The sequence below is a fragment of the Rhagoletis pomonella genome, unplaced genomic scaffold, assembly GCF_013731165.1.
Source record: "Rhagoletis pomonella isolate Grant_MI unplaced genomic scaffold, Rhpom_1.0 Rhpom_scaffold_00002, whole genome shotgun sequence".
NCBI classification, from domain to species: domain Eukaryota; kingdom Metazoa; phylum Arthropoda; class Insecta; order Diptera; family Tephritidae; genus Rhagoletis; species Rhagoletis pomonella.
The window spans coordinates 38,070,374-38,089,718 of record NW_023458556.1 but is presented as its reverse complement, the minus strand read 5'-3'; the positions used below and the strand labels follow the sequence as shown (position 1 = coordinate 38,089,718).

Below are 19,345 nucleotides of genomic sequence, written 5' to 3'. Positions count from 1 at the left end.
CCCTATTTTTACATTTATTATTATTTTATATGAAAAAAACAACTATTCGTAGAAATGGTATAGAATTCTTGAAAATCAATATTTTTCGATCGAAAAACTATGTTACTCTTCATGAGATGCCCAATAATAATACCCAATAACCATTTTTTTAAGTAACTATTTATATTTTATAGGTCAGCCAAAAATAAAAAATCCTTAGTATTAAAAAATGGTTAAATAAACTAAAATAAAAATATAGGAATATTTTTTTTTTCTATAGACCATATATTTTGGACCACCCTAATGTACACACATTTCAGTATACCCTTCTGATTAATATTTTGGCGATTTGGTCTTTTTTTCATTTTCGTTTTATTATTCATTGGTTTGCCGCTTTAGTTTGTTTTTCGGTTAGATAATGATGTGTAAATTTTGTGGGCCATTCGTGTTTTGTTACGCCTTAATTAAATGATAAAGTCAACTTGAAGTGTGGATATACTATTACAGCAATTGGTAAAGGTTTAATTTTGAAAACAATGCAGAAGTGCAATTCAAGGAACAGTGAGTTATAAAGGCAAAGTCAAGGACAGCGGTAGAAATGGATAGATTAACAAAGACTACCATGAAATTAATTTTAAAATGTTTGGAAGGAAAGATATGATAAGAAACTAACTGGTTTTCGAGACTTCTGTTAGGATTGCTAACAGTGCAGGTTTAAAATTGTGATGTTTAGAATTTCGCATAACTTTGGAAAAACTTGATTTTTCCCCCCTTTGGCCAGAACTTCGTTGTATGCTAAAAGAAAAGTTCAGAACAAAATGCATCCCAACCAAAAAAGGTCGATTTCTAACCTAACCTAACCGTAAGGCGATTTCATATGGATAGACCTATTTGGCTTACTAATGAAATTAAGTTTTCAGTCTATGCTCATATCTGATCTAAAATGACAGCGTGTTTAGCTATAAAGAGAAAATATATATATATATCTCTTCGAGGTTGATTACTACTACCAAGGCCTCAGTTTTGCTTGTGTCTACGACTAATGTACAGTACAATCCCGTTGAGTGTTATGGAAGATCCGCATTTTTCCGATGAGCTAGCCACTAAGTTTTTTTGGAAAATTGCTCATTTTGTTTACTTCTTAAAATACTGCGCTTGTTTGGAATAAGCACTAACGTCTTCAGACATACATACATACACATGAGTCAGCCTCATTGTAAATTAAGGCCTTGTTTAGGTATCCGTGATACTTCTGTTCCGCAGTCCTTAGTCAAAGACATAAGAAAATCGAAAGATTCCAACCAGCAGCATTAACATTTTTGTATACATACTTAGATACATATCGTCATTGTCTTTGCAAAACCGCCCATCGACCGGTTGCAAAACCGCCTATCTTACGGCACTCAAATTTTACAGGAAAGCGAAAATATTTTTTTCTATTAAGGCATTGACTTGATAGGCGTTATTTTCTCTACCTATTATTTTACAAATCTATTTTTTTTTAATAACGATTTTATGCATAAATCTCGATCGGAAGTATGTATGTATCCCTGGTGGGTTGAAATACAGCGTATTTTCATCAATGAATATTCCCGATATGCTAACCGTTTCATAATATTGTCCTTGAAAGTGCAAGCATTGGCGCCATTAGTGCGTCTTTTATACATATATTTTTTATATGTAAATTGCGTAAATTAAAAACTGTTGCATTTTAACAAACGCAATCAATCAAGCGGCCTATTGACTTGTTTAATCAATATAAAGCAATTCCAATTTGGAATCGGAATAGTGAGTATACGCCCCCATTGAAGCATGACAGTGCAACCCGATACATTTACATATGTATGCAAATGGAACTGCAATTAACGCAAGCCCCATTCAGCAAATCGCACAAAGAACAATGACCCAAAAGTGGCAAAAGCAATAATGTGTGCGACCCCAATAGGCGGGATGCCCCTTTCTAAGCCCGCATTTATGCATATGTACATACATATTTAGATACATTTCTATTACATTTTCTTTCAAACCTACAAGAAAACGCACGCACCCTTTCGCATTTAACGCCAGCACTTAGGGCCGTTTCCTGAAGTAACCTTTAACTTTACAGCTCACTTTATATTTAAAGGTTGGATTAAAAATAAAGCTATGTCTAAAGCTAAACATTTCTGATATCGGTTTTTGAAGTATGTATATTTCTTGGTTGCGAACCAATTTAAACCCGATAATAAAATGCTTTACTTCAGACACAATCATAAATTTTAATGTAAATAATAATAAATATAAAGTGAGCTTTAAAGTTACAAGTTACTTGAGAAAACGGCCCTTAGAGGCATAAAAGTCAAGCCTCGCAGACGATATGCAATTTATTGCACACTTTGTGCATTTCCGGTGTCTGCTAAAAGCATACATATGTATGTATGTGGAACTTTTGGTCGTGCCGCGCCTTGGTGATGGGGGAGTTGCGTTCAATTCCCAACAGCATTGCACAAAATTATCTTCCTTCTGCTTGAACGAATTCAATTTGTGCGCCAAAAAAGGCAAACTTTGAGTTTAAAATTTTTTTTTCATTTTATTTCTAGGACATCGTCTGACATGGAAGGCCTACCATCGTCTCGCTGACATACACGATTTCTTCGATGTTTTGGCTAAAACATATCCTGATATTTGCTCAGTGGAAACAATTGGTTACTCATTACAGAAACGTCCGCTGAAAATATTGAAGTGAGTATACTGAAAAACTGTAATTGAAAACATCCAAAAAAAGTGTTGAAACAAAGTTTATTTATTACCACTTTCTAACTTCTTTCCACACGTGCAAGACGGTATTTCATTTCCGGCTGTTTATAACTTTTCACTTTTCACTTTTTCAATTTGCAGAATCTCCAACGGCAATCCGGGCAATCCAGGCATCTGGATCGATGGCGGCATGCATGCACGCGAATGGATTAGCCCTGCAACGGTAACATTTATTGCCAATCAATTGGTTGAAGGTTGGGACGATATGCCTGAATATATGCGCAATGTTAACTGGTAAGCCACGAAAATCCGTACACATTGCAATCTTTCAATAAATATACATATACATATACTTTTTGCAGGTACATACACGCTGTGGCAAATCCCGATGGCTATGAGTACACACACACCACTGATCGCTTGTGGCGTAAGAATATGCGCTCTCATGGACGCCAATGCCCGGGAGTCGACTTGAATCGTAATTTCGGTTACAAATGGGGAGGCAAGGGTACATCAGCGAATCCTTGCTCGCAAACTTACCGCGGTAGCAAGGCCTTCTCCGAACCAGAGACATTCTACATATCGAAGTTTATTAGCAATTACCCCCGTGACACCTTCCATGCATACCTCTCCTTCCACAGCTATGGTCAGTACATTCTGTACCCATGGGGCTATGATTATCATCTAACTTCCGATAAATCGGACTTGGATCGCGTTGCGCGGCAAGCGGGAACGGTGAGTGAGAGGAATTTGCATTTTGTAATATGGGCGAATAGGAATCTATGGGTATGGGCACTAGTAGCAAAAGGCAATGGCGTTTTCAATTATACAAAAAGTGTTGCCTTTTCATTGCCCTAATCTTAGTATTTATGAGAAGAAGGCGAAGAGAAGATACAATTTTTCGGAAGAAGAATTCAATTAGGTTGTCAGCGACATGTAAAATATTTTTCATGCCTCAAGACTCATGCGTGGTCTTATTCTACAATGCGCTACTCCAAAATGATGAAGATACCGTCGATAGTAATTTCGAGGATATCAACGAAGCGTCGATTTTTTTTTTAAAGAACGCATAAAAATTCAAGAACGTAGTGGTTTATCACGAAGAAACAAGACGAGTTAAGGGTTGTTATAAATAGATATTAAGCCGAAAATATTTCCACAACCTAGGCAGTCCAATCTTTACTGTAGGCAAATACCTTGCTCTTATGGGTGTCAGATCGAAGTTTCCGAAATCTAGTTGGCACGATCTTCACAACAATCTGAACTCTAGCTCGTTTTCTTTGTTCTCAGAAAAGGGCGAAGAGGACTATCATAAGGAGGTTCGGAACCAACATCAGTGCAGAAGAGTATTCTAATTCCTAAGTAGATATATATTCTACCGAAGCAGGGTACCATTTGCTAGACTGAAGGAAATCATGCATTCAAAGTTTTATACAAAAGGGTCTCAAACTCAACTTAGTAAATCAATCAATCAATTAGATAAATCAACATACTACAATAAGTTGGTACATTGAGTGAAGAAATTGTCTAGATAGGCAAAATATACATACATACATAGTCAATTTTGCAGACTTCACTATAAAGCGCAACTACCGGAGCTAGAACATTGCTATCCTGCGGATAGCTGGGTCAGCCTTACCCAGAGATTCCAACAAGAATCATCAAAACTGAAGATGGAGTGCCTTGGCAGGCTAATAAAAAATTAAATGAAATAAAATTCCCAATAAACGCACAAAAGATGGCCACAACAACTACTTTCATCGGGTCGGAACCATTCGACGGCAAAGAAAAGGCGCGCACAAGCACAAAAGATAATTCAGGGCGCGAAGAATTCTAGAGATTTATTGCTCATTTCTACCAAAAGCTTAACTGCAGTTAAGAGCTCAGATCTTCTTCTTCTTATTTGGCTCTGTGACCGCCTAAGCGATTTTAGCCGAGTGCAACAAAGCACGCTAGTCGTTTCTCTTCTGTGGCAACTGAAGCCAAGTCCTCCTCCACCTGGTCTTTACATCGCAGTGGGAGCCTCCCATAAACCTTTTGTAAAGCTACTTAATTTTTTTATGAATACGGCTATAAGGTTTTAAGAACCAAACGGGAGTGGCCTTCACCCACAATCAGTAGCCCCTGACAAACCTAACTCGATTTTTATGTTTTATTTTATTTTTATTTTTTTTTTTTGATTCGGCGATATATTTTTTCCCGACACATACGCACTAATTTACATCCATACATATTTATATTTATATAAAAAAAAATTATTAATTTTTAATTCATTGCTCCATACAGACTATTACGAAGCAATCGGGTGGCAAGTACACCATTGGCTCTTCAGCGACCACTCTCTATCCAGCAGCTGGCGGTTCAGACGATTGGGCTAAGGGCTTTGTCGGTATCAAATACTCCTACACCATTGAAATGGGTGACACTGGTCGTTATGGTTTCGTGCTACCTGCCAGCCACATCGAATCGAACGGTCGGGATGGCTACACGTTTGTGGACACAGTAGCGCGCGCTGTCACACAGGGCAAATACAGTCGAAAACGTGCCTTTTAATTATGAATTAGACTAATTCTCTAAATTAATTTAACATATTTAATTAAATTTATTTAAAATCTATTTATTTGTTTAAACTTTATTTATTTAAAATTTATTTATTTATTTATTGATTTTTGCTAATAGCAAAGTAAAAAAGTAATGAAGGCGAATAGATTTAGCGATTCTAAAGCCAAGTTAGTTAAGTAAGGAAAATGCTAATTTAATTAATTCTTTTTGGTTATTTTTCCGATAAATTTATTTACGTATTTATTTATTTTATTTGTAACATTAATTTATTTGAATATTTATGTACTTGGATAATAGTAAATTTGGCCGTTTAGTTCAATTTAAATAGACTGAAAGTTTGTTTAAACAAATTATGGCTTACAATGAATGATAAAATGATACAAAATTACAAAAAAATCAAATAAATTTTCCGAAATTTTAAATGTAATGGGTTTCCTTCGAAATGAAAAAAATGGGATCGACTGCATGCAATTCAGGTAATTGTCTTTTGGGCGCTATTATGTGTGTGTGGTTTACCTGTTTGTCTATTTACATACTTGTACTTCTTCTTCTTATTTGGCACTACAACCATTTGTCGGTTCGGGCCGAGACCAAAAAGGTTCTCCAATTGCTTCTCTCCTGTGCGAATTCACGCCAGTTGGTTATCCCGAGCGCAGACAGGTCCTTATGTACTTGGTCCTTCCATTGCGTTCGTGAGCGCCCTTGCTTCTTTTGTCCACCCATGGATGCGACCGGAGCGTCGTCATCCATGCATACAACATGTCCAAGCCAGTGCAATCGCTGTATTTTTATGCGCTTAACTATGTCCATGCCGTTAAAAAGCTCATAGAGTTCGTCATTCCATCGAAACAGGGCCATAGATCTTGCGTAGAATATTTCTCTCGAAAGCCCCCAAAGCCTGTTCGGCATCGTCTAAGTTGCTGCGCCATATTAAAGGACGGTCATGATGAGAGATTTGTAGAGCGTACTTATCGTTCGTCGAGAGAGGGCTCTGCTTTTCAATTGCCAACTGAGCCCAAAGTAGCACCAGTTGGCAAGAGTTATTCTTCGCTTGATCTCCAGGCTGGAGTTGTTGGTGGTGTTTATACTGGATCCTAGGTAGACAAAGTCCTTCACTACTTCAAAGTTATAGCTGCCAACAGTGATGTGCGTCCTGAAACGCTTGGACTCTTTATATGTTGCCAGGAGGTACTCTGGTGAATGGTTGAACTTACCAGGTCGGAAGCGACACTGATAAGGTTCAATCAGCTGGTTCGTGAACGGCTACAGTCTTTCACACAGTATCGTTGACAGGACCTTGTATGCAATATTAAGAATGCTTATTCCGCGATAATTGGCGCAAACGGCGAGATCTCCCTTCTTGTGGATTGGGCAAAGTACGCTGGGATTTAAATCTTCGGGCATGTATTCATCAAACAAAATTCTGCTTAAAAGCTGGTACATGCGTCCCACCAACTCTTCGCCATTGGCTTTGAACAGCTCAGCCGGTATACCGTCGGCTCCGGGGGCCTTGTTGTTCTTAAGCCGCTTTATTGCTGCTCTCACCTCGTCTTGGTCGAGTTAACGGACTCGAGCTTCGTACCTATACATTGGTTCGGGTTCTCCTTCATCAAACGCATCAAAAGAAAACAAATTTTTCAGGTAGCGTGTACCTACGTATGTAGCTATTTTATGTACCAACTTACTTACGTACCTATGCACATTAGGGTGCTTCACTAAAAAAAAATCGCGTTTTTTTCCGAAGGAATTATAAAATGTATTATATTTAAAGACTTCCCACCTAAATATTTCCGAAAAATATATGGATTTACATAAGCTGGACCCAGTTGCAAAGATCTCAAAAAAAAAAATAAGTTTTTTATAAATAAAATTAGGTTTTAAATATATTTTTCCCATAAAATTACATCAGATGAGAGAGAGTTTAAGTTAAAACGTCTTCACAAAAATGTTTAAAAAATGCTATTTACAAATGGCTAAAGGGATCCTCTAAGACAACACATATTCATAGATTCAAAGGGTCTAGCTCACGTAAATCTTAATATTTTGCAGAAATATTTGGAGAAAATCTTAAAATACAATAATTAGAAAGCTATGTACCCTAATATACATACATATGTATATCTATGTAAAATCCATTGAGTTGCACAAAGTCACAAGTCAGAATCAACAATTGCCATCAGCCTTGCATGACCCCTCTTTCCTTATTGCTACTATTTATCTAAAAATCCCTTTGCAAAGCCTTGACCTTGTTCCGCCATTGTCTTTTTTTATTTTGAATTCTTATTTTCCATTTTTTTTTTTTGTTTCTTCGTGTTCATGCGAGTCAAGTAGCTAGTAGGACTCCTGTCTCTGACGGCATTAAATGAGCTTTGCTTAAAATGTCATAAACTGAATAGTGACTACAAGGCGCACTACAAACTCAAATACATATGTATGTAGATAGTGAAAATATGCACCTTATCGCTCAAACGCATCACGTCACAAGCAATCGATATTCGTTTGGCTAGTGGCATTTTTGGAGAATATTGTCAATAACGCGGAACATTAAGACGAAAAGATTTGTTAGACAAAAGCGAACACTATGAAATGCATATTACAATATTTCTTAAGATTCTCTTTACAGATGGGAATAATACTCTTGAGAATAAGAATTCAATCCTTTCCAGGGAGATAGATTATTAAAAGTCGACTATCCGGCTATTCAAGTATTTGGGCATCTAGGGTTGTCGAATCGCGGCCGTCTTGAAAACTAGGATGGCCAAGTTTTTTTTCCACTCAGAGGGACAAAAAGACTTTTCACCATCTCACTGCAATTATTTTTTATTATATACAAATATGCCAATTTATGTTTAAAGCGACTTCATAAATACTTCTTGTACTCGCAGAATTTTGTTACTAGAACGTTTGTGATACCGTTTAATTGGTTCAAAGCCGATTCCGGCTCTTTATTTACATATTAGTCTAAAAGCTTAAACAGACGGCAGCGTTGATCGGGATTAACTGGGACTTAATCCGGATCAACTGCAGTTAATTCCCGAGTTGACGTCTGTTTAAGCTCTAATAAAGCGTTGTAAGTAGTTCGCAGATTTTCGTTGTTCTGGTACGACATACGGTCGAAAAAGTACTGGTGGAAAAACCGCCGCTTAAGTCAAGCCAGAACGGGGGAACTGTAAAGAAAGAGTTCAATGATCGCGATTTCTTCATTGACACGACAGGTGTGACAGTACTTATTCGCCGGAAAGGCCATTCCGCTGGCGTAGGTTCCCATAAGCCAGTGGTCAGTAATGATCCTTATTGCCAGCTGGTGTTGTGAGTGTTCCAATTGCAGAAAAGCGTAGGATATGGGTTTGGGAAGGTAACTGGTCGATGGGCGGTTTTGCAAAAACATTGACGATATGTATTTACGGAACAGCGTCAGCAAGAATATTTATCAAAATGATTTCTTAGCCACTTGAAACTTGCACTTTATCAAGCTAGAATTTAGTGGGCTTCTTTTTTCTAAAAATGCTTAATAAAAAGTTTGTTGTTGTACACTGAGAAAAAGGATTAGTTTCGACAACTAAAGATATTTAGTTCCCGAATTTTGACAATATTTGGGAACTGTTACCAAGGATTGGGAACTATTACCATCGATTGGTTATTATAACTAAATATATTAAAGCTTCTAATATTCATCTAGGTTGTAGCAAATCGTTAATTTAGTTGAAGGGTTTGGTTAATACTAATAAATATTTCTTTGAAGCATATTTCTACAAATTCCATTCAACTTAACGTATGGTTCATAAAAGGATGTTATTAAGCTCTGCTAATGCAGATAAGCTTTCTTTCAACACGTGGTTTAGTCATAGTTACCAAATCTTAGTTGAGGCAACCACGATTTGGTTTGAGAGTGGAACATATTCATGCTTGTGAGCCACCCCTAAAGAATGCTGAGCGCTCTCTGAGCACATACGAAGAGCGCCAGCTGAGCAATGCACACAGTCCCACTTATTGAATCGTTTGAATGCGCTAGTATGCCGACCATTGCATTGTGCGTGGAAATCATTGCTCCGCTACCGCTGTTCGTATATGGGTGAAACACGCATGTGGTCCCAGAGCGCTCAGTAAGCTATGGCATGTCGATCGCTGCGCCATGTGTGCTATGACATGCCCATACTTGTTTGTCACAGTTTCAGTTTTGCTATCATCGCGGGTTGTTTCGGTGCGCGCATAGTTTAAAGTTTAATTAAAAATATAAAGTTCGATGCCAACCGGGGTTTTTCAGTGGATATATAATTCATGTGAATTATAATTTGAAAGTGTCTATTTAGCTAAGGAAAAAGCAAAGCAGTATACTTCCAGCAGATATTGACCTGGGTTTTCGCACGACTGTTCCTGTTTCATCGTTGTTTTTTAGGAAATTCTTACCACCATATACATATGTATTATTTACTTTAGTAACTAACTTATGTAAATATGTACGTATTTTTATGCTTAATATATGCAAATAAAAGAAGAAAGTAAACACAACAAACATCGAGTAAATTTTTATTTGTGTCAAACTGAAACTTTTTTCCCAATAATAAACGGTTAGCTGATTCAAGTCTACGGCAAGTTCACAAGATTAATTGAAAACTTGTATCAACCAAAGCATTGTTTATATTTGCTCAACAATGATTGTATTCAACTAACAATATTGTCCAATCAAGGTAGTCGTTTTGTAATTATTAACAAATATACATTTGTCCCAACTAGAAGTCTTAAGTAAATTGCAGACTTTCGTGAACTATATATTTATTTCGCCATATCCAACTATGCCACTTGATCACTATAACCAAATCTTGGTTATTATAACTAAATCTTTTTCTGGGTGTAGCATTTTGTTGAATTTTTCTACACAATTTGAAATTTAGACTTATATCACTCATTCAAAAGAATTCCCCACGTACATACATATGTACATCAGTATAGAAGCGTAGTGGATTTCGTAATAGTAGAAAACGCTTAAATAATTAAGCGATGTCTCGTTAGCACGAACAGTTCATTCAACTACGATTTAACTCTAGCAACTAAATCACAAAAAAAGGAAATTAATAAATAAAAAAACAAAAAAAGTAAAAGCATATTTCACATAAGACCATTATGAAGCTACATTTTAATATATGGAACGAATTTAGGGATACATACTTTCTTTTGTAAGCATTAAATATTGCTTGATAGGAAAGAAGAACTAGCGAAAGACCGGTATGAATAAAGCGCGTGAAAGATGATAATTTGAATTTGCATAAAATTACCATTAATTTCAATTGTATAACATACTTATTGGGTCATATGAAAAGTCTCCGCGGATTTTAGGTAAAGTTTTTGAAAAAAAAAATCTTCATTGAAAATCAATTTTAATTAAGTACATATTGGCCATGTCATTGTCAGCAGCTCTTTGCTTAGGGACATCGGTCTTTGACCATGATTGCTTGCTTTGCTTGTAAGTAATCGCATTCAATTCATGATAAGTTTCAAAAATCGTTCCATTTCGTTGCGTTTCAGCAGCGTTTCGTGTAATTCGGTCAATCAAACTTCTTTGTGTTAATTCATATGGCTCCCAAACATCGGGCTTTTTTGAGTGGTTTGCGCCTCCACAATCTCCTAATAGCTTCTTTGCATAAGGTAAGGTTAAGGTGGTTGTCCCTTGCCAAGCGGCTCACTTAAAGCATAAACAGACGGCAGCGTTGATCCGGATCAACTCGGAAATTAACTGCAGTTGATCCGGATTAAGTCCGAGTTAATCCGGATCAACACTGCCGTCTGTTTAAGCTTTTAGACTGCGATCGTTGGTCCTTTGTTATACCACTGCGAAAGGTGCCGAGAACGGAAGTTTCGCAGGTGGCAGATGTTAGTGCCGAAGAGCTCCTCCAAACTAGTCGGATAGTACGAACTTAAGCGCCTAAGCCTAATAGGAAGTATTGAGGTAATTCCACCTTGTCGTCCTCCATGCAGCTGCGATAAACGGGGTGCGGTGTGAAATTTAATGATATGACAGTAGCCTGTCAGTCAGTGCACCTACCAGAAGCGGGAGATCCCTAGACCATCCGCTCGGCCAGAATGATCTCGCAGTAGCACAAGCCCTAGTTTTCCCCCAGCGTTCACTGAGTTGACCCGAGGCCCATCTTTCCAAGAGAAGTCCACAAGTAATCAAGGGCTGTCCCACCCTCTCTTTTTTTAGCGATATCACCTCGTGGGTGCTGCCTCATCAGCCCCACAATTTTCTGCGATATTCACTATGGCCTGGCACCCATACAAGTCTGAAAAGGTAATAATTCGAAGCGACTGAAAGTGAATTAAGGTATTCCCCAACATGCTTTGAGCGTACCGTAAATGAGCCCAGGGCAGATCTCGCTTACCGGCATCGCGCACAACAGCACCCAATCGATTTTTTCCTTAATAGCGACAATCTTCTTCTGAAAAACACTACAGTGATTTGGAAGCCAAAATTTAAGGTTGATGGAGAGCTCCCAGGAAAATACTCCTCATGGACCCTTCCGTCAAGCTTCGACCCATGCGTGTAAAAGTTCATCGGTGCCTCCTGCCAACCACTCGTTCGAATAGGCAGGGATGAAATCGAAGCCCCCGAGAATACTAGAGTGTTCAGACCCCGAATCAGTCAACCAACCAGTGCCTCTAAGTCTGACTGCAGCTTTTTTAACTGCGATATCGGCGGGCGCTATATTAAGCATGACGTTAAAGGCCAGAGTTGGAGTGGTCCTAAGCGCCCCACTGATTCCAATCAGGGCAGCTCATTGAACTCGCCCGCCCTAACGATTGACGTAGCCTTCTGCAGTGCATTCCACCAGATGAAGGACTCCATAGAGCATAATGAGCTTAACTATAGAGCCAGGAAATATACTTGAGAGATAACCCCCATCTAACACCATTTGCATTGTTTCATGAAGCTTTCCAGTGACTGGCCAAACAGGGCGAGCTCTATATTTGACGACAAAATTTCCGCAGTGGAATCGAGCATACCACTCTTGGGTCCGGCATTCACTCACAGCAGAGACTTTTCATATGACCCAATATTTTTGTTAAGTTTGGACATCAGTACATATGTAAATATTTTACTTTAAGCCATTCAAACGCGGAGTGTACACCGCCCTTCGTACAAAAAGGGCACTCTTGTAAAATATTTTACAAATAGAAACATTTATTGGGTTGCTATTTTAATTACGGTAACAATAGAATTTCGGGATCCAGCGATAACATCGGACGCTTCAGCAGCCGCTATTGCCGTGGTAGTGGTGTTACCGCTTGCTGCCACGATTTCACAGCTAATGATCATTACCAGCAGTGTATGAAGCAGTTATGTATATTCGATTTCCCTCCAAGTTTATTGTTACTAATATGCAAATCAATTAATTTTGCATAACATGACGGCATTTAAAACTTTAACAGCTGTTCAGTTATATCCACATAAAAGCGACGAAATGGAGAAAAGACATCAATGGTCTAAGATACCGCTGGGTCTGTTGTGTTTTTTCTTATTTACAATGTCTGCTCTTTTGTAGAGTGAAATATAGCCTCTTAAGAAAATTACAAGCTACTTTCATACACACATAGCTCAAAGACAATAGTACTAATATTCACAAGAGAAATGACAAGTCCATAAACCAGCACAAAGCTTCACTAGTCAAAATGCTCCATCTTTTTCTACCGCTAATTGTCCATGCATTTTAAGCTAAGCATTTATAACGAACGGATCGTGTGTTCGAATCAGATCACTAGTTGAAATAGATAGCGAAATTTATTATTTTAATAAAGAAATATAAGGTCAAGGAATTCGAGGATGCCTACAATCTGCTGTTCCATGACTTTAATGTCACTTTTGGTTTTGTGCTCTCTATTGCCGCCTACTACATTAGCACAGGCTATGCTTGAATTGCCGGTGGATGTGAATGAAGTGCCGCTCAAATTAATAGAAGTACCACGCACCAGTATTCTTGCGCGTATACCTTTACTTCGCAGCTTTTTGCGTGCTGTGCGTCCGAATACGCATGTCGGTCGTAAGTCAGATTATCGCAGTGAATTCGATGAGAATTTCATCAATTATCACGCTGCTCAGTTATGGAAGATTGCATTTAATGTAACACGCAAGCGTGGCGATAACACCCAACACACTGAAAGTATGCAACAATTCCTGGAGAAATTTGGTAAGTTAGTGAATTGTAAAATAACAGGACAATTCTGGCAACTGTCTTTCAACTCACCACCGTCTTTCGAAAGACAAAAGTATTACGTAAGACATTCGTCAATTTGGGCAACTATCTTGAAAGCTCCTTTCTGTCATTCGAAAGACTAATTGAAATAACTGCTAACTGTTAGTATTATAGCAAAAAGTTTTCTAAAAATTATGTATGTACGAGCATTTTCCTTAAAAAAAAAAAAAACAAAAAAAATAAATTAAAAGCAAATGTATTTAGAAAATTAAAAATAAAATGAGTTTCTAAAAATTAAATTAAATTAAAAATATATATATATTTTTCTTTTTAAAACACTAAAACTAAAAATATACATATTTATTTTTAAAACAATGAATTTAAAAAAAAAAAAAAAAATAAATAAAAAAGTTCCTTAAAACTAAGTGAAATTAAAAAAATAAATAAAAAAGTTCCTAAAAACTAAGTGAAATTAAAAAAATAAATATACTAAAATCCAAAAATAAAAGAAAAAACTAAAAAAAGAACAAAATCAAATGAAAAATTCTAAAAATTTAATAAATTAAAAAAATATATTTTGCTTCTTAAAACAATAATATCCAAAAATCAAAAGAAAATTAATTTAAAAGTAAGAAAGAAATATATAAAATCAGTTCCTAGAAATTAATTGAAATTAAAAAATATATATATATTTTTTTTTAACAATAACATCTAAAAATTTAAATACAATTAAATTAGATAAAAAAGGATAAAAAATAAAAATTTTGAAAAGAAAAAAATTGCGTTACCCTTGGATTCGAACCTCGCACCTCTCGAATGGCAAGCGAGCAAAATGATATCCGTGTATACATCTTCATGTGAAGCATGCTCAGGTGCTTTCTGTCGAAAAAACTTGTCACCATGAAAGTTGACAAGCAAGTTATTTGTAAGACTTTCGTGCCAGAATAAACAAAATCTTTCAAACTATCTAGTAGCAGGCGTGTTTAAAGCATAGCCTAGCAAATACATTAAGTCAAAGGTAACAAACTCTAAACTAAAATCATGAAAACTAACATCGCATACTGCAAATAACAGGCAATGTAGCAATCGTTTAGAGATAAACAACATTGATGTTTTTGAAGAAATATTCTCTATCTTCAAATTTGAGTTATTCAAATAGGATTTTGTGCTCCTAAAGTAAAATAAGCTCCTCTCCAGTAAAAAAAAAAAATCAATTAAATTCTATTAAGCGACCACATTCGCAGTAAAATTCGCAAAAAAAGAACTAAAACAGAACAAAAAACTGCACGCAATCAAAAATACACACATAACACACAAACTTTATGAAGTTATTCAAATCAAGTTTAAGGTAAAACAGCAAAATGACCCCTAGTTAACCACCTCATTCATCTTGTAACTTCTGCTCTGCTCATTCATATAATGAAATGACACTAAAACCTGTTACTAGATATTCTTTGTATATAATTTACATAAATTAGCCTAGAATTCTTGGGCTTCCAGCTTAGCGTTGAAATTATTGAATTGGATTTATTTATTTAGTTAGTTACCGCCGAAAAAGCCGCGTCTCCGCTGAATCTGCGAACGCAATCGCAGTTTGCTAAAATTTTAAGAAAAGTAAAAAAAAAAAAAGATAAGCGCTAATTTCGCATTATGCTAGCAAAATACTTGCACGACAAATTCCTTGCGTTTTCAACGATTTTATTGCTAGCAAAGCTACCTTCGCATCCCAGCCGCCAACAAAATCCGAAATTGCTTTTACTGCGCAGCATTCCCGGTTTTCCAACCGCTGCAATATCAAGTGATGAATTATATGAAAATACCTTGGAAAGTTTGCAATGGCTAATGCCAGTGGACATACGGCAGTTTAATATTTTTTCACCACAATCGTCTTATCAGATTAATATGCGCTATCGCAATAGCGCTTCAGTGAAACGTTACTACGGTTATCAATTGTGGAAAGTGCATGAAAACGACATAGAAAATGAAGTGCTAAGGACGTTTTGGCAACACTTTGGTTAGTAGTTACGTATGTGGTATGTACATGTATTGAATTGATGTGAAATTGGTTCTTGTGTGCTAAAAAACGTGCACTACGTGTCATGAGAACGATTAAAACGTCTCAGATTGGGCAGTGAAATTCTACACCCAGAAAAAGGCAGCTAAAAATATTTCTCTCAACACATTATTTGGTAACTATAACAAAATAATTGAGGGATTCACAACGGTGTCGTAGGTGTCGTATTGTTGTATGTCGTAAACTTTAAAAGCTTTAATAAATGTTTAGAAAACTTGAAACGACAACCAACTTTTTTTTGAAAACTGCAAAAATGCATAATATGACTTTGATGGTACTTTGCGAACCCCCTTTATATATTTTTTTAGGCGTTTAAAGTTGCCGACATACAACAATACGACACTTACGACACCGTTATGAATATCCCAATAGTAACTGTAAACAAATCATATGTAGAGATAAATATTCTTAGCTGACTTTTTTCTGGGTGTACTATTTGAAATTTTTGAGTGAGAGAGTGTGTAAATATGTATGTTTGTTACTCTTTAACGCTAAACCGGTTCAGCGGATTTGGATAAAACTTGACATAAAGCCTGGTTTAACATATAGGGCATTGTTTAAAGAGAGTCGCCACCTATTTTAAATTCAATTTAAATTATAGGTTCAACCAAATTTTACAAAATGGATATCAAACGATGCAGATTTAAAAATATTTTATTATTTCGAAAACATTTTTGCCACTTATTTAAAAAGTTGGATTCAATTTTATTAAGCAGTCAATTATATTATCTAATATACAGAAATTTAACGAAGTATTACAATAGTAATGGCAAAGGAAATAGGTTTAAGAAACATTTATTTCGAAGGTATTTTTGTTGATGGATACCACCTTTATAAGTCAAATTGCATTTAATTAAAATTTTATTTATTTATTAATTAAATTCAGGTGGTATCCATCAACAAAAATACCTTCGAAATAAATGTTTCTTAAACCTATTTCCTTTGCATTGCAATATGGATGTCAATCGAAAGAAATTTAGGAAAGGTTCATTTCTGAAATATTTTTAAAGAGCGTTGCAACTTTTTTAAAAATCAAATTCCATTCAAGCGAATAAGTAAAATAAATATTATACTTTTGATGCCCAACAAAATAAGTTTCAGAAAGCTTTATTTCGAAAATATTTTTAGCGGCGGTGCCACCTGTTTAAGAATTGAATTCAATAGCGATGTCAAAATGTTTACATATAGAAAGGGTTGCCACCTGTTCAAAGTCAAATTCCACTTAATAAAATATTAAAATATTAGAGCAATAGAAGCCAAATCAACAATTTTTAGAATTTATGTCTGTCTGTCGGTATTTTGTAAAGTAATGCATGATATTGAATGCAGTTTTCACCGATGTATTGTTAGAGGTCTAACTTAAAATATATAAAGAAAGAAAAATAAAGAGTTGCCACCTGTTTAAAAATTGCAGTTTGAGTAAATTGACAACATAAAGGAAGTATTGCAATATGGCTGTTAAAAGAAAGAGGTTTAAGAAGGCTTACAGCCGAAAATATTTTTGTGAAGGTTGCCACATGTTTGAAATTTTTTATTTAATTTAATTGATAAGATAAATTAAATATTACAATATGGGTATCAAACTGAAGAAGTTTACAAAAATTTACTTTCGAAAATATTTTTTGGGAGGGTTGCCATCTATTTGAAAATTTTTATTTCACGAAATTGATAAATGAATGAAATATATCAATACGGTATCAAACAACACAAAAATACGTTTAACGCGTGGTGAAGCACGCCGGGTATTTACTAGTCGCGAATAAAAATAGTAAATTTTGTTCGAAACTTTTTTCTCGGTAGTGCATTTTTCAAGCTCTAAATGACCATTCAACTTCAACTCGTCCTGGACTTCTTTTTATTGGAAAATTAAACAAAAAATGGAATCGGGGATACTATATCTTTTGGTCGTATTACCGACTTCCGGTTTTGGCCGGATGTTGGTTAAACTGACCCGAAATCCATTTTTTTTTTAATAGGGCATACACGTTTTTTACCATAGATTCGGATTTTGCTGACAAAAAAACATAACCTTTGTCGGAAACTTTTTTATGGAATGGACTTCCGGTTAAAATAGTGCACTTCCGGTCAGTTTAACCCACTTCCGGTCGAAACCGGTTGGTAATACGAACAAAAGATAGAGCTTTCCAGATTTACCAAAATTTTTGCGTTTTTTTTTTCAATACAAAAAAAAATGTTCCCTCCATTTTAGAAAGAGTGGACGGGGTGGTCTTGGACAACCTGACCTTAGACACAAATGTATGTGTAAATCAGCTTTTCACTCCTATTTCAGGTGCCGAAGTATGGAATATCAATCAAGATGGAATCGATATTTTAATTGATTATAAAAATACAGCAAAAGCCAAAGATTTTATAGCGAAAACGGACTTCACCTACAACGTTATGATCGACGATATCGAGACCGCAATCGATGAGACTTATATGGAAGTAAACAATAGCAATGCCAATATGCCATGGTTGGACAGAGAGAGTATGTTGCATTCGGATTAAACCGAATTACCATTGACATCTACTATCATTTATGACCAAAAATTCTAACTTAAAAACCAATTTGCAGATACGATAATGAATTGGAATCGGTATCATGACATTGGCGATATACAACAATTTATGCAGCACATTTTGGAAACCTACCCCGATGTGGCGGAGATTGTGCAAATTGGTGTGACGCATTATAAACGGCCTTTGGAAGTACTGCGGTGAGTTGAGAGTTTTCTCTTATTTTAAATACAAACCAAAAGGGAATAGAAAAAGAAATGTTTAATATTAAAAGTTATCAGCATAAAATAGATGAACTCTAATTATTTTTTTGAAATAAATCAACTTGCACTACTTTTGCAGTATCTCTAATGGCAACCCCAAAAACTGGGCTATCTTTATTGACGCCGGCATGCAGGCGCGCGATTGGCTCACTCCTGCTGCCCTCACCAGCGCCATCTCGAAATTAACATGGCTGTGGGACCAAGAGCCGGCCTACATGCGCAACATTGATTGGTATTTCCTGCCAGTAGCGAATCCCGATGGCTATCAATATTCGCGCATCACCGACCGCCTCTGGTCGAAGAATCGTTATTTCGATAGAAAAACTGGTTGCTATGGCGTAAATTTGAATCGCAATTTTGATTATCAGTGGGGTGGGTCGGGTGCGTCCGAGAATCCTTGTAAGAATTTATACAGAGGACCAAAGCAATTTTCCGAACCAGAAACGAAGGCGATACGAACATTCCTGCACAACATGCGTGAATATTTGGGTGCATATGTGTCTTTTGGCGCCTATGGGCAAGCGATCACCTATCCATGGGGTGATGCAGACTACGTGACCGACAACCAACGGAAACTGCATTATGTGGCGCGACGTGCAATGTTGGTGAGTTACTACTAGTACACACACATACATATTTATGTATGTGGGTATGTGCAGCAATTTTAAGGGCACAAAAAATCAATTTGCTGGCCACTAAAATTCTGTCCATTGTTTGTTCGCCTTTTCTCCAAGCTTTTGTTTGTAGCCTGTTTTACAAGTGCCTTTTTTTATGTTTTGTTTGCTTTTTAGAATTTCCGCAAATTGAATGAAGCCGAGTACCGTATAGGCACTAGCTATCGACTGAAACTTGCGCGCGCTGGCAACTCAGCCGATTGGGTGCAGCAGCGCATTAATCCACAATACGTTTACAATGTATTTCTAAAGGACCAAGGGCGCTATGGTTATTTGATGCCACCGCACTACATTGTGGAATCGGGCGAGGAGGCATACGAATTTATGAAGACAGTAGCAGCGGCGCTGAATTGA

General features: G+C 36.5%; 2 protein-coding genes across 2 annotated transcripts in view; both read left to right on the top strand.

Annotated features, from left to right (window-relative positions):
- LOC118753195 (carboxypeptidase B) overlaps window positions 1-5,268 on the top strand; it is an 11,804-nt gene extending 6,536 nt beyond the window's left edge. The window contains exons 2-5 of the mRNA XM_036488070.1: window positions 2,559-2,700; window positions 2,857-3,009; window positions 3,078-3,450; window positions 5,002-5,268. Coding sequence (XP_036343963.1) covers window positions 2,559-2,700; window positions 2,857-3,009; window positions 3,078-3,450; window positions 5,002-5,268 — 935 coding nt within the window. The remainder of the gene's footprint in view (window positions 1-2,558; window positions 2,701-2,856; window positions 3,010-3,077; window positions 3,451-5,001) is intronic.
- A 7,855-nt stretch (window positions 5,269-13,123) lies between these two features.
- LOC118753186 (carboxypeptidase B) lies at window positions 13,124-19,345 on the top strand. The gene is made up of 6 exons (XM_036488061.1): window positions 13,124-13,457; window positions 15,172-15,477; window positions 17,828-18,025; window positions 18,113-18,254; window positions 18,397-18,922; window positions 19,109-19,345. The coding sequence occupies exons 1-6, from the start codon at window positions 13,124-13,126 to the stop codon at window positions 19,343-19,345; spliced, it is 1,743 nt and encodes a 580-aa protein (XP_036343954.1).

Excerpts from the sequence above, each read along its gene's own strand:
- LOC118753186 (XM_036488061.1), top strand. The coding sequence starts at position 13,124 with ATGTCACTTTTGGTTTTGTGCTCTCTATTGCCGCCTACTACATTAGCA. Across the intron at positions 15,478-17,827 it reads GACGTTTTGGCAACACTTTG|GTGCCGAAGTATGGAATATC; the intron begins GTTAGTAGTTAC and ends CTCCTATTTCAG. Across the intron at positions 18,923-19,108 it reads TGGCGCGACGTGCAATGTTG|AATTTCCGCAAATTGAATGA; the intron begins GTGAGTTACTAC and ends TTTGCTTTTTAG.